Source organism: Lepisosteus oculatus, chromosome 10, assembly GCF_040954835.1.
Source record: "Lepisosteus oculatus isolate fLepOcu1 chromosome 10, fLepOcu1.hap2, whole genome shotgun sequence".
Taxonomy (NCBI): domain Eukaryota; kingdom Metazoa; phylum Chordata; class Actinopteri; order Semionotiformes; family Lepisosteidae; genus Lepisosteus; species Lepisosteus oculatus.
The window spans coordinates 28,713,664-28,730,306 of NC_090705.1; the positions used below are offsets into that span (position 1 = coordinate 28,713,664).

A 16,643-nucleotide genomic window follows, 5' to 3' on the forward strand; every position below is an offset into this window, starting at 1 on the left:
GACCAACTGATTTTTATGACCATGTGACTGTAAGCATTCCAAGTCAGGACTTCAGCTTTTCTCCAAGAAGCCAGGAGAGTGAGTCATGAAAGTACAGAATTCTGTCCAAGATATTCTCTCTGAAACAGAATAAATTTTGTTATGAACCCAGCTATTTTTACTGGGGATCAATTAAATTAGACAGTTGTACTTTTTTTTTGTCAACATCCAGAATATTCTGAACAAAGCTATAGCATGGAACAAACTGAGTTCCCCTTTCATCTTGAAAACCTTGTGAACCTCAGGAAGACAAACTGTGCACACACTGTTATAAAGACCAAAGCCAGCAAGACACTTCTTTGGCAGAGCTGTCTGATTCCAGCACAAGGAAAAGTACTTTCATTTCTCTAGCTGCTATGGAAACCCAGCCAACTTTTTTTCCAGCACGAAATGTAAACTCATTAAGGACGTCTGGACAATGGTTTGTTGAATTCAGCTTTATTAATCACATCATTCTTGAGAGAGCTATTACAAACACATTTGTTGTTTAATTTATGATCGTAAATATATACTTGTGTCTGAGAATATACAATAAATGAGATTTAGTTTTATGAGACAGAGCCTAGGAACTAGACTTTACCACGTTAGAGTTGATGCATATTTTAATTCTGAAGTTATTAACTCTGATCTTTTTAATCCCTGTGTCAATAAACAGCATTCATGTTCACAGCAGCTCATTGTTAACAGATACATATTCTATTGTGTAGTTTGTTGTTATGCATGTTTGCTTATATCAATAAATTGTATATTGTATATTTAGAATCTATGTGTGAGACTGTAAATTTTAAATGTTTGACTGGTTCCTGAACTCTGGCAATTTACTGTTACAATTTCTGATTGTAACAGTAAATTAAAACCCCCAGCCTTCTACAGTAACATAGTAACAACTACAGGTATTAGCCATCTTGTATTAGTTAGATTTTTGGAGTGCACTCTATGTTTGCACTATTCTCCTAGTTTCTCAGGAAACAAACATAACGAATAACAACATACGAAAGATCAGAAATGATAATTTCTGGACCACTAATAGTTCACAGCCTATTGATCCAAGTTTCCTATCAAGCCATGTCTTGAAGAAGCCAGGGTATTGGTTTCAACCAAATTTCTGGATAGCTTGTTCCATACTCCCACTACCCTTAAGGTAAAAAACATGCCTCCAGTGCTCCGTTTTAAAGGTCCTTTAGTGTAGTTTCGTGGTTCATGTTTCGTTCATGTTTCGTTGTTCATTCTGAAGTCCATTGCATTGACTTTTCAAATCCTCAAAAGCATTGACACCTATGCTAAATCCAAATGTGCATACTGTATTTCCTGATTGCCAGCTGCCTGTAATTTGAAAATGGGGAACTTTATCAAAGCCTAACTGAAAATCTTAAAAGCCAATATTCTTATGCCTTTATTACTGGTTCTCTATCTATCCTTATTCTCCTTGACCTCAGTGCTGCTTTGGACATTGTTAATCATCTTAGTTTTTCATATTTAAACTGTGTTTGGAGTTTCTGACATTGCTCTTAAAGGGTTAAACGGTTACCTTACTGATTGCCAGCACTTTGTCTCTCTTGGGGCTTCAGTTCTGTAATTCGACTCATTACGTCTGGTGTTCCTTGGGGCTCGATACTGGGCCGTTACTATTCCACATTTACAGTGGGTATAGAAAGTCACCACTCTCTTTCAAAATGTTTACCTTTTGTTGTATGACACTCTCAAAATAAAAGCAAATTAAATTAGGCTTGTTCCTTTTTTATTTACACACAGTAACCCACATTAGCCAAATGAAAATGATTTTTTCTAAAACATTCTGAAAATTAATTAATATTACAGTAAACCGTAAAATACCTAATTTGGATAAGTGAACACTGCCCTTACAATTGCATTTGTAAACTTGCTCAGGAATAACCAATCGCCTTACAGATCATACAAAAAACTAATTGACTCCCACCTGTGATTAATTGCGGTGTTTTGATTAGTTCGGAATAAAAGCTGTTTCTAGAGGATTCCACTGCTTGCAAGTGCATTTCAAAGCAAAGAATCCACTATGGAGGGGGGAAAGGTGCTTTCAGAAGAACTTAGAGATAAAGTTGTGAAAAGGCACAAATCAGGAGATGGGTTTAAAAAGATTTTTTAAAGGCTTTAAGTATCCCATGGAGCACAGTCAAGACCATCATTAAGAAGTGAAAGGCATATGGCACCACCCAGACCTTGCCTAGATCAGGTTGTCCCTCCGAACTGGATGACAGAGAAAGAAGGAGACTGATCAGAGAGGCTACCAAGAGGCAAAGACTGGTCATTGTGTGCATGTGACAACAATATCACCTTCAAGATTCTGTGGCCAAGTGGCAAAAGGTACAGTGGTCAAATGAGACCAAAATCTAACTTTTTAGCCGGAATGCAAAATGGTACGTCTGGCAAAAACCCATTGCCTCTTACTATCCAAAGAACACCATTCATACAGTAAAGCACAGTGGTGCTAGCATCCTGTTGTTGGGGGTGATTCTCTTTAGCTGGGACTGGGGCACTTGTCAGGATAGATGGGAAGATGGAGCAAAATACAAGCAAAGTCTTGAAGAAAACCAGCAGCCCTCAGCCAGGAAGTTAAAAATGGAAAGATGATTCACCTTTCAATATGACAATGACCCAAAGAACACTGCCAAAGCATTGGCATAGTCTTTGAGTGGCCTAATCAGAGCCCTGAACTAAATCCCATCGAAAATCTTTGGAATGACTTGAAGAGGGCAGTCCATCAACGGTCACTATGCAGTTTGACTGAGCTTGAAAATATTCCTCCCTCTAGGTGTGCAAAATTGGTAGAGATGTATCCAAACAGACTCAAGGCTGTAATTCTAGCAAAATGTGCTTCCACCAAGTATTAACTCAGGGGGGTGTTCTCTTATCCAACCCAGTTATACTTTTTTTTTCAGGAATTTTGCTTTTTTTCACTTGGATGTTGCAAGTTACAATTTGTAAATGAAACTAGAAATAGTCTGATTTTATTTGTCTTCTTTTTGGGCTTCAGGGAAACATAAAGAGAATGTTTTGAAAGGGGGTAGTGACTTTCTATACCCACTATACATTTATCCATGGCCTAATTACCATTTATATGCTGATGATACTCAAATCTACTCCATAGATTTGAGGCAAATCAAGCGAACACTTATATCAATGGTAAAGTCATTTACCATTGGCCCAGGCCACTTGCCCCAGGGTCCTTGTCCTTGTCCTTGTCCTTGTCCTTGGCCCAGGCCACTGTACAGTACCTAGCTGCTTCAAGACGACAACCATCTTGCCAGTACCGAAAAAATCAGCCCCCACATGCCTAAACCACTACCGCCCTATTGCACTCACCCCCATCATAATGAAGTGCTTTATAAAACTACTTATTCCGCACATTAAAGCCAGCATTCCAAAAACACTGGATCCTCTCCAGTTTGCCTATCGCACAAACCACTCCACAGAGGATGCAATCTCTATAGCTTTACACACCACACTAACCCACCTGGATTAAAGGAACACCTATACAAGAATGTTGTTCATTGACTTTAGCTCAGCATTTAACACCATCATACCCATAAAACTTTCTACCAAACTCAGGGCTCTAAGTTTAGATACAACGCTCTGCAGCTGGATCCTTGACTTCCTCATCAGCAGACCCCAGACTGTTTTGATTGGCAACCTCACCTCCAACACACTCACCCTTAACACCGGTGCCCCTCAAGGCTGTGTGCTCAGCCACCTGCTTTACTCCCTGCTCACCCACGACTGTACTGCTAAGTTCAGCACAAACACCATCATCAAGTATGCTGATGATACCACAGTCGTATGCCTGATCACTGACAACGATGAGACTGCCTACAGGGAGGAGATAAAACAATTTGCAGACTGGTGCCGAACCAACAACCTATGTCTCAACATCAGCAAAACCAAAGAGCTGATTGTTGACTTCATAAGACAAGGAAAAGTTCACTCCCCCATCTACATAGAAGGGTCTAAGGTGGAGATGGTGAATAACTTCAAATTCCTAGGTGTTCACATCTCTAAGGACCTTACATGGACACTGAACACCTCCAGTCTCATCAAGAAAGCACAACAGCGGCTGTACTTCCTGAGAAGGCTGAAGAAAATACACCTACATCCACTGATCCTCACCAACTTCTACAGATGTACGGTGGAGATCATACTGACCAGCTGCATCACAGTCTGGTATGGCAACTGCACCGCATCCGACCGTAAGGCACTACAGCGGGTGGTCAAAACTGCCCATCATCGGCAGTGCCTTACAATCCATCCAGGAAATATACAACAGAAGTCTGAAAAAAGCCACCAAAATTATGTCTGACCCCACTCACCCCAGTCATAACTTGTTTGTTCCCCTACCATCTGGCAGAAGGTTCCGGTCACTCCAGTCGCACACAACTAGACTCCAAAATAGCTTCTTCCCCAGAGCTGTCAAGTTGGTGACGCCCCCACTCCCTCCCACCATATTATGATCTCTCCTAACGTCTTCCTGTACCCACAACGACTGTACTCCAACACCACCACACACACATGTAAGCCGAAATTGTACTGTCCCCTCGATAGCCCAGTAAAACTGTAACAGGCATAATAATATTTAATATTTTTTAACGAACCATACTATTTTTAACCATACTATTTTTGCACTGTTCCAAGAATTACCTTGCTCTGTTTTTGTCCTGTTATATTTTCTCTGTTTGTGGAATTTTGCACAGTTTTGATTACTTGATTACATGTTATTTATGTTATGTTATTACATGTTACTGTTATTGCTATTGTGTAACTGTCTATTGTCTTATCAGCTGTCCTATTTATATATTGCACCTGAGCGACTAATGAGAAACACTTTTCATTATACTATGCACCTGTGTAAGTTTAATGACAATAAAGTTGAATTGAATAAAGTCATTTGAACTAATTTAGGACTAGTGTTTAAGACCAGGTGTGGTGCAGTGGTGAGCATTGCTGCCTCCCATTACTTCCATACTAAACCTGACACTTAAATGGCTGTCTCTCCATTGTTTCATTGCATCTCTGCTATAAATAACTGGATGACTCACAGTTTCCTTTATTTAAACTGCTGCGAGATTGTACTTCAATTTCAATCTAAAGTGAAGAATTTGGGGTTGATATTTGATCTAGGCTTGATGTGTGACTCACATTTGCAAAATATTGTGTCCTGGAGTCCTTTCACTGGCTTCCAACCAGGTTTCATAATGACTTCAAAATCATCATGCTCACCTAAATTGCTGTACATGGCTTGGTACCTTAGTACAGTACCTATCTGACTTATTATTGTTCTACTCCCCACCTCACAACTTTTGTTTGTTTAGTTCTGGTCTTCTGTCTACCACCTCGAGGTCCGTCTACATACAGTACTATGGGTGACTAGCCTTTCTTTTGCTAATCCCCAAAGCTCTGGAATTATATCTCTAAGGATATCAGAGTCACCTTTCCTGAGCACTTTGAAATCAAGACTGAAATCATTCCATTTTATTTTATTTAAATTGGTTCTACTGTAAGTCTGTCCCTTTGATTTCCTACTGTATTGCAAATTCTTATTGCAATTGTGTAATTCTGCTGTCTCCTCTCATTGTGTGCTTTTTCTGTCCTCTAAACCACTTTGAGAAGCCAGTTTTAACAGTGCTATATACAATAGTTTATCATCAGTTTTAAATGTATTTATTGATTTCCTGTAAAGCTCTTTGTGAAGATACTTTAAAAGGTGCTTTATAAAATGAAGTTGTTGTTTTTATAAAATCAAAATACACTATATGCGTCTATTCCTACTGTTGCTTGCTAAAAAAACTCTTTAAGTTGGTTAGCTACCTAAATCATGGCAGAGCCAATCCGAGGACCTTATTAAAACATTCAAACAGTAGTTGTGACAGATGGGGAGTATAAAGGGCAGCTTCATCTTGTGCAGCTGAATGCAGCTAGTCCTTTTAAGAAGTTGGACGCCGACCATGCAGAGCAGAGTAACTAGTTAGCATGCCAAAATACAGATTTTTAACATACTGTACATCTGTCGCCACTCCTCTTCCATACCCATTGTAGACGAAGTCTACACTAGCAGCATGTCAGTGCAGCAAAGCACTAAATTCTGAGTCATGATCTGTTCTCTTTAAAGTTCAAATCATAAAATGCTGACTTCTTTAATAGAATTTCTACTGGAACTGTGCCTCAATAGAACCTGGAGTCTCAATAGTTTCAAATTGTGAGTTGCCGGAGCTCAAAAGCTCCATCATAAATTAAGCGTACTTGATACCTGCCAGAACTACACTCCAGAACAACTGCAGTGCTTCCTAGACAAGCTCTTCACCATTTATGCTCTGTTTTGCTCCTCTCCATACTGTCAGTAGTCAAACTCTAAGGAAATGTTATGACACAAAGAAAAACTCCCTAACTCTAATAAAACATCTCAATAAGGTTTAAATGAAAACTGAAAATGTCTCTTAAGACTTTTCAGTTTTTGGATATAATCTCAAAAACATTGTATTAAAAAGTATTTTTGAGGGTGTCTATAGCATGTATACATATATAGACAATATAGAAACGGTGAAGCCCAGACAAAAGTTTAATCCTTCTGTAGTTGGATGGTTGTTGCCATTCATTTCAGTGCATTCACTAGAAAAATAACTAGAACAAGAAAAATAACTAGAACTAGAAAAATAGAAAATCAAAAATCTTTTAGAACCTGTCTTTTGTTTTTGATAAAATCAGACTATAACAGTGCCTTATATTTCACAAACAAGATAATGATATGTTTTATATAATTTGTTGTAGAAGTCCTTGTAGGAAGCTTGTTTGTCTAAATAGGCTTCTGGTAGAAAATGACTTTTTGAAACTTTTTACTGACTCATTAAACTTAAGTTTTTAATATAAAACACCATACATGTGACAACTGTTTTATTTGAGGTGTGTGACAACCATATTTTCTATATGACACTTAAAACTCAATAGAGGACAAATTGAATCGCACTAAAAGTGATTCAAGTGTGTGTTATAAAAAAGGAGAATCCAGAGTTTTCTGCTGTCTGTTAAAAGTAGGTACAGAAAAATCTTTGGTCCATAAGATCTTTAATAGAGCTAACATTGAACTGTACATTGTACATTGGAAGTATGTGTGATTTGAAATTTGTTTTGGTTTTGAATGTGGAATGCTCTGATAATTGTAGGTGTCTTTTTGTGAACAAATTTTAATATGGACACACTGTATTTAGTGTAACGCATGAGAGAATATTTAGAAGATGCTGTGTGTACTTTAACACGAATGTACAAGTTTAATGTCTAGTATGTGTGTTGATAATTGTAATGAACAGAATGTTATCCCATGTTTGTTTTTGCAGTGTACCCACAATGTCTGACTTGGAAGGCCTAATGGAACGTCTAGAAAAAGCTGTGATACGACTTGAAAGTGTGTCATCCAAGCTACAAAGATCACCTTTAACCGAGGATAACATTGTGAATGGGCTTAATGGAGGTAGTGTATAATGATCATGAGCATACTGTCACAATACAATAAGAGAACCCTGTGCGTGGTAATATCTATTTGGTCACAGAAGGTGTATTCTGATGAGTCCTTGAACAAGTTCTAGCTTCATAGCTTAATTTACGCTTAAGCCGTCTGATTCTGTATTAATGTTTAGCATACAAATGTGTTCACAGTGTCTCAAAATTAAGGTTTTTCTGTATTCTCTATTTGTGATGTGATCTTTACAAAAATATTGTAGCTCTTTTGTTTCCAAATTGGATTCAGATTTTCAAACCCTGGTGCATCATCTCTCTTCCATGATTAGTGTTAGCAGAGGGGAGTATCACAATATTAATTTCTGTCAAGCTATACTAATTGAAGCACTTTATTATAAAATACCAACCATAGTAGGCTTTTGAGATTTCTTAAAATATTTATCCCTTATTGCAGGGTTTAAAACTTTATCTGAAATGTTACCTCCAATTTAAATGAAAATTAAGCTTATTGGTTTCCTAGTTCCAATATATAAGCAATTGTACAGTCAGAGAATCCTGAAGACGTCACTGAAAATTAAAACTGTTTTTCAGACCTGGAAAATGTCCTACCAAATTACAGATTCGTCAAAATAATTTATTTTTACTAATGTGTATTTAAAAAATTTCACTATATAGTTTTTTTAGGATTAAAAATATAGAGGGGTGCAAATGTTATCTCTTAATCAGGGAGATCTACAATGTTGTGTTGGTGAGTTGTCATACCTTTGTAATTATGTAGTCATTTTTGCTATGTAAATTGGCTAAATTGCTGAAAAACAAAAAAAAGATTAGGAAAATTAATTGGGTATGTGTGGATGTGTGTGATTGTTTGAAACCACAATTTATACATGCCCAGGCACAGATTAATAAAATGTGTGACTGATGTTGGTTTGTGCTTCTATACACCATGAAAAAGACAAGATAATGCAAAGAGTGTGGCTAAGTGACATGCAGTGAGGCTGATTGAATACTCCAGTGCTTGACTGAGTTAGTGAATAAGGATTGGTAAATTGGGCGACACTGTGGGGAATACTGAAATGCCTGGTGATTAATGAAGAGGCAGATTTAAAAGGACATTGAAGAGGTGATGGAAAGATCTAATAAGTATGATGAGCATGTGCAATTTAAATAACAAGTAAAACCTAGTATCCTGGAGGAGTCCCAATAGAAGAATGACATACCTCTTAATACCCAAAAAAACAAAAAACATATGGGACATACATAGGCAGGGTTGTTTGCTTGGTTTTGTGCTGCATTAACTTCCATGGACTTAAAATCCGTTAAATTGTACCTTTTAATGGCCAGTGGTCATAGTGAGAACTGCTCTAAGTAGCAGAAAGCTGTTGACAACAGCAGACTGCAATGTAAGTTTTACAATAAAAAATTAGTAATTTCCAGAATGTTATAAAGTGGTATTCATGTAAAATATGAAAAAAGACAACAGCAGTGACTTACAAAGGACAGCTGCATGGAGATTTGAATTTCAGATTTTGTCTGGCATCTTCATTTGAAAGACAGTAAAACAAGTTTAACAACATTGTTCTCAACAAGTTTGAGAACATTGCCTCCCTGCCTTACAAATAATAACAATTCAAACAGGATGAAGCAGAGCAGTGCTAATTTTCTTGCTTCTTGTGTAATGCAATGGGGTTCAGTGAGATGAGAATATAAAAGTTATGCTGTGGATGCCATACTTAAATCCCTGACATTTATACAGACCTCCTTCTATATAAAAAAAAAAGTTAAAATTTTTGTCTACCTCCAGCTTCTGCTAGCTTCGGTTCTCTATTCTCCTTCATGATTAGCACACATACCTGTTAACAATAAACACTATTGAGCCTGAATTTCTGCTTTCCTGTCCCCCTTTTCTTACTCACACATGCAGCTAGAAAGATAAGGGAGATTGCTGCAATATCATGAACTGAAATTCTTTATATACAGGTACATGCGATAGCTAAGAAATGGTGACTTCTACCTTATATAAGATTCAGGTCAGGTAAAAACTTGCAGAACAGAACCCTTACTTAACACAGAGTGTGTGTATAGTTCAAAATGAAAAGTCTGTGAGAACCTGTATGGGAAATCTTAACTAAATTCCACATTATTAAATCCGTTCTTTATCACTTGCTACCTCAATGTTAGAATTATAACTATTCCACAATAAAGCTAAGAGGTCTGGTTTTCCTTCTCTGTGTAACCAAAAAGATCTTCTACTTCACAGGTGTGCCACCCTCTTTAGAGGCCTTTGACATTCTACTGACCAGTGTTGTGACCAGGTATCTCAAGAACAGTAGGGACATAGGAGAAGATGTGGAGAAACATGTGAGTACTTCTGGTCAGCATGTTTTATCAAGCAGCATATTGAACAAATTATATAAAATATTGTAGCTCCTTTGTTTCCAAATCGGTTCAAATTTTCAAGCCCTGGTGCATCATGTGTCTTCCATGATAAGTGTTAGTGGAGCTATTTACAAAATACAAGAATGACAAATTCCTGAATAATATTACTTAGTTGAAATTCAGATTATATTTAAAACAGGACATTTTTAAACTTTTATGAAGGTTAAGACTTTTCTTTTCCTTCATAGCACATTTTTAGTGAACAAACAATATATGTTCCTGGATGTAGATAAGATTAACAAGTTAAATCTGATAATGCAGTAATTGACAATCACTGTTCTTTTTCTCCTTTGGCAAAATGTATGTTTTAAATAGCTTCTCAGTTTGATTGAGGATCAGTATTCACTTCAGGGGGGATATTAAAAGACAGCTGGTCATTTAGTTCAAAGTCTTATTTAAGTTGATGTGTGCAAAGAAAGCCCAACAACTGCAGCCAACCCAAAATAATTGAACAAAGGGCTTCTTTAAATACGTATGGTCACATTTGATAAAGCTCTGAGCTTTCTGCAGCTGCTATCATGTGTGCATTTATATAGCAGCTATATTCAGTTCTTATACTAAAACTCAACACCTGTTGAAAAGAAAACTTTTTTGGAGGCTCCACAGGGAAAAAAACAGTTCAGTAGCTTGCAAAAAGACAGAACATTCTTTTAATTACAGCTACATTTGGACCTTTAGGGGAAAATACTACTAAATCTGATTTAAAAACTACTGTGTAAAAGCCCCTTTAAAAATAATTTTAATGATCCTAGGAAAACTAGTACACTCATTTCTTAGTACACCGTGTCCTTCACTTTCTAATTTACTCTATACAAAGTGCAGATTTGAAGAGTAATTTATGAAGCAGCTGAACAATATCTTAAAATTGTAATTATTAATAAACATATTAAAGTTCTTATGTAATCTTATGATGATTTCTGCAGGTTTCTTCCTATGATAGCTGTTGATTGAACTGATTTATTTTTGAAAAATATGCGGTCTAGGAAACCAATTTCTCACAAGGCCTTCCAAAGTGACCCCTTCACAGAATGCTTCTGTAATTGATAGTTAAAATTATAGCCTTTTTATAGCCTAAAAATAGCCTTTTTATTTTTAGTGTGTGTGTGATTTATTGTCTTATTGGGCACTACAGTTTATTAGAATTAGAATTCAAAATCAAAATAAGCTACAACTGCATAATTTAAGGACTTGTTTTACAGTGCCCTCCAGAATTATTTTCACCCTTTCTGAAGATGAGCAAAAAAGGCTATGAAAAAATGTATTTTTTGTTTATCAGCTTGATTTTACACTGAAAATAGGAGAGAAATCTAACCTTTCAGTGAGGTAAAAATATTCAAAGGGAAAAAAAAACATTTTTCTCAAAAACACAGGTGTCACAATTATTGGCACCCCTAGAAATTCCTATGAACAAAATCTAATTCATATTTTACCTTTTGTAAGCACACCTGAGTCTTTAGGAACTCTTAAGTGGTCATCCATGACTTCGTGTTTCACTGGGGTATAAATATGAAGTATCATGCAGGCCAAACACTGTAAGTCATCCATCAACATAGGGAAGACCAGAGAATGCAAAAATGATCTTCATAAATCAGGCAATGGCTATATAAATAGCTTCACACCTAAAAATACCCATCACCACTATAAGGACAATAATTAAAAAGTTTTAAACAACTGGAGCTGTGATGAACCTGCCTGGAAGAGGACACAAGTGTATTTTGCCCCCACGCACAGTGAGGAAGATGGTCCAAGAGGCAAAACTTTCTTCAAGGATAACAGTTGGACAATTGCATGAGTTGGTTGCATCTTGGGGTCACCAAGTCTCCAAAACTACAATTAGACACCACCTCCATGCCAACAAACTATTTGGAAAGCTTGCCAGAAGAAAGCCTCTACTGTCATCAAACCACAAACATGAGCACCTGGAGTTCGCTAAAGATCACTGGAACTTTGATTGGAACCAGGTTCTGTGGTCAGATGAGACAAAAATATATATTTTTGGCAACAAACACCAGAGGTGGGTTTGGCATAAAAAGAGTCAAGGTCATGCAGAAAAGAACCTAATACCCAATGTTAAGTATGGTGGTGGATCTGTGATGTTGTGCGGCTGTTTCTTCCAAAGGCCCTGGGAATCTTGTTAGGATCCATGGCATCATGGACTCTATCAAATACCAAGCGATTTTATATCAAAATCTGGCTGCCTTTGCCAGGAGGCTAAGAGTGGGTTGTGGTTGGATCTTTCAGAAGGACAATGATCCAAAGCACACCCCCAAATCCACACAGAAATGGTTCACCGACAACAGAATCAAGCTTTTGCAGTGGCCATCCCAGTCTCCTGACCTTAACCCCATCGAAAACCTATGGGGTGAGCTGAAGAGGAGAGTCCACAAGCAAGGACCAAGGACTCTGAAGGATCTGGAGAGATTTTTGTATGGAGTAATGGTCTCAGATCCCTATATATGTGTGTTCTTTTATAAGGATTTGTTTTCCTTTCAATAATTTTACCTCACTGAAAGGTTAGATTTCTCTCATATTTTTGGTGTATAATCAAGCTGATAAACAACAAAGAGATTTTTTCATAGCTTTTTTTGCTCATCTTTACCAAGGGTGCCAATAATTCTGGAGGGCACTGTATATACACAACCATGTATAGGTCTTAGTATTGTGGTTTGGATTGTCACCAAAACTAAATTGCATTTCACTAAATTTTATATATTATTTGAGATGCCTAAAACTCCAGTACTTAGATTTGAAACATTTTGAGAGTTTATTTTACATTACTAAGCCCATTTTCTACTATGTAGTATTAAATGCGCAACTGTAAGTACTTGCAAAAATTCTGATCAAGGACTTAGTTAAATGAAGGCTTCAGTTAGGTAATTTAACTTGGCTGGAATGAATGTCAACAGGTGTTTAGTTCTGCAGGATAAGAATCGGGACCCCTATCCTGTTGAACTACCCTTATTTTCATAATGCATTTAATGCATTGGTTTTTGTTTGCTACCTACCATTTTCTTGATTTTTAGTAAATTGTAAATCAATTTATGGTTCAATTAACTGGCCTCAAAATCCAGTGCTGTTAATTGAGATTCCATACGTAAAAATGAAATACTCCCATGTGCACTCAATCGACAGATCTATCCAAATATTATTTTCAAAGACTGTTCTGCATTCTAACCCATTATTAACATATATATATAATGTAATGAATGCTAAAGTGAGTTTTGAACACATTATGATATCTTTTGTCTGCTTATTTTGGTGGTAACTTGTGTGGGTTATTAGATTACAAAAAGGAGAAAGTAGAACTTTCACGTGGCCCGCTGAACTGAGATACATGTCATTGCTTGTGGTCTGAACATGACATCTATGTGAAACAGAAATAAGATGATTTTACTGTTGCAGCTAATATGATGTGGTTGTTGGTAGTATATAAAGAATATTTTGCACTTATTGTGTTTATTGGAGTGAAGCATTTTTAGCTCTCTTACAGGTATTATCAGGCTAAACTGTTAGACACATCTGTTTACTATAGCTCCTAGCTTCAAGTCTAGTAAGCATAGCATACAACCAACAAAACTTGCAAGGTTGGTCATTTAAAAGGTTTTGTTGCAATTGAAAGCAGAGCAGAGTACTTATTTAGGACTTAAGGTATATTGAGCAGTTAAAGAGAATTTAATGGAAAACTTTGTGAACCTTATGACAGTGGTTCAGAATCCAAAAAATTAACCCTGATCATGCTCAGTGAGGAAACTGCTGTGGAGACTGAATACATTTCAGACAGTAAAAAAGATGTGGAGAGATTTGGGGCTTTGAAACAAATTACCAAAGTCCTTTGTAAAAAATCATTTGTACCATTACAAGAGCTTTAAGGAGTTGTGTGAATGGGTGCTTTAAGATTTTGTTTTTACGTGGATAAGACCTTTTAAAAAAGGATGATAAACCCTAGAGACATTTTCTGTAGTGACGTGCAAAGGTGTCTTACAGTTAATTAGGTGACTCTGATCAGAACCAATATATTCATACATCAATACCAGATAATTTTCTCTCGCCATTACAGAGGATAATTTACCACCCTGAATGGGGAGCTGTGTTTCAAAGAAACAAGACAGTGTTTATTCAGAGTTTTAATCATTTGATTTTTTTAGTTCTAGAGTACTAAACTAGAGAACTAGTTTGTAGATCTGCAGTTTATCTAATTAATCTTTTTCTCTGATTCAAGTCTCTGAATAATTCTCTGCTAAAGTGATTACATTGGAAAACTGAGTTAAAAGGAGTACTGAATGAGGGTTTCATGCCTACTAGATATGATCATTTGTTTTTATTAACATGAACTCATTTGTATAGTGTGTATGAACTGTGTCCACGTATTGTGACTTAAGCTGAAGAATAGATTTTTTTTAAACCAGCAGTTTGCTAATTGTAGTCAGCACGAATACAAGCAATGATCTCACAATCTGACTATTCAGTTAAACATAAACCAGAACTGATTATCTGTAGAAAATAACATTAAGCATGCCCAAATACAACAGTAATTCACATTGTTGTGAGCATGACCACAGGTAATTTCATAGTATTTGATTTTTTTGGAAATAAATCAAAATCAACAAAAACCCTAAAACCATTTTTTTTATTAGTTGAAACGAAACATTTATTTATTAAAGTAAATTATATTTTTAGCTAGTACATTGTTTAATTGGGATGTTATAATCTCCCAGATAATTGGTACTGGTAATGATAGTGTCTAGGAACAAGTAAAGGTTTATTCTGTGCTGAAAAGATAAGAAACGAAACACAATGTTTCGGCTGTGGAGCCTTCTTCGGGTGTCAGGGCTCCAGACTAAAAAAATTACTTGGGAGCCACTTGCTCCTAAAATGAAACATTTAGGAGCCAAATGACTTTTTTTAGTTGCCAAATTACAGAAACAAAATAATTCATATTAACATAAAAAAGACTTACTGTGTCTGTTCTGTGCCTTTAGGTCTGTCCTCTTTTATTGCCTGATTCTTGCCCTCCTCCATTGTGCCTGACCTCTGATGGCTGATTGGTCTTTTGTTCAAACTTTAAAACTATGTACTCTTTATGTTAGAACATTAAAACTATATACAGTCACAAATGGAGTGAATACTCATCAGATTATGAGCCAGTGTCACTGACCATCAAAATATTAGTGTCACTTGGCCATCCTGTATACAGAGGCCTCCTCTTCCTCTTGTTTGAGCTTTGCCAGTGCCTCACACAGGGCTCGGGATCAAACTGTGAAGTGAAAAGTGAAGGGCCTTCTGAGCTGATCCTGATTAAATCCTCAAACATTGAGATATTAAGTGAATTGCGCACTTTTAATTTGATTCTGTTTTGTGCAGAAAAGCCTCATTCACACTGTGCAGTTGATATGGGTAGCACAAGCATGATCTGAACAAAATGCACAACATTCCGGAAATCTGTACAGATATGTACTCTTTTGTCGAGATGAACTCCAACAAACTACTGTAGGACATCTGCAAACTGGCCTTTGATGAGCAATTTGAGCAATCTGCACTCAGTCTGCATTACCTCCAAATCACGCCCATTCTTCAGCAAAATGGTTTTATACCATTTTACTAGAGTGTCAATCTCATCCTCTCCGTAGGTGATGAGGTCATCAGGCAATGAATCATGACAGAAGACAGAGATACACAGAATGATCTCTGCCCCTCCTGAGCTACCTTGCTGTTCATCACCTCATAATTCCAAATCTCATTCCAAATTTAGTTCTGTGACTTGTTACTTCCACTGTTTTTTCAACCTGTTGGTTAAGGTCATCTCTGAAGCTTGTATAACTCTAAAAGCCCTTGAGCTTGATGCTTTAAAACGTAATGCAACTGTAGCTACCACCCACTGTTTTGCCATGCCTTCGTCATGACTATTTAAGCCATATAGCCTAGGTAGAGACTGTATTAAGAGCTCAATTGGGGCTTGAAAACATTTTTTTTTCTAGTGGTAGATACATTATAAATGCTTGCATTATTGGTTTGAAATATGTTAAAATAATTTCCGCTATATTCGTAAAAGTGGATTTTGTTGTGTATTTTGAAATATTGAATGTTTCATCACAGTAATGAGACTAAATAATCTCAAAATTAATGTACTACTGAAAATTCTGGTTTTGCCTGTTTTAATGTAATCAACAGTAAGGTAATCTAATTTTAAAGAAAGCTTTTATAGAAATATCCTATGAGGTAGTTTAGAAAAAAATAAGTTAATAAAAATATTGATATCAGTAAATCAGTGTATTTTTAAGCAGTGTATTTTTATTGCAGTACTGCATTTAATTACATTTAAAATCTATTTCATAAAGTCCTTTTATTGTGGCCATGAGACACACTTTTACCAACTCACACTAAAATGTATGTAAGAACCACAATACGTAATGATCTAAAACAAATGAAATGCTTACTGGATGCCAGAAAAGGAAAACCATCTCATTATTTTTTTTACTGTAAAAAATCTATAGAAAAAGAAACGAAAAAATGCATTCAACTAGTATTTTGGAAACTTGAGATCAGGTATAAAACTCTTTAAATTTGTAGTTTCTAGTTTTTTTTACACTGATTGGACTGGATTCTGAATTATAATTAACAGCTTGACAGGTTTTCTAAATATTATTTTAATGGATAGTGCAAATTCATACTTTGACCCTATATGTTACACT

General features: G+C 36.3%; 1 protein-coding gene across 2 annotated transcripts in view; it reads left to right on the top strand.

Annotated features, from left to right (window-relative positions):
* cap2 (cyclase associated actin cytoskeleton regulatory protein 2) overlaps positions 1-16,643 on the top strand; it is a 113,124-nt gene that overhangs the window by 32,365 nt on the left and 64,116 nt on the right. For both annotated transcript variants that reach the window (XM_069195060.1, XM_069195059.1), the window contains 2 exons: positions 7,395-7,528; positions 9,776-9,876. In XM_069195060.1, the coding sequence (XP_069051161.1) occupies positions 7,405-7,528; positions 9,776-9,876 (225 nt within the window). In that variant the 5' untranslated portion in view covers positions 7,395-7,404. The remainder of the gene's footprint in view (positions 1-7,394; positions 7,529-9,775; positions 9,877-16,643) is intronic.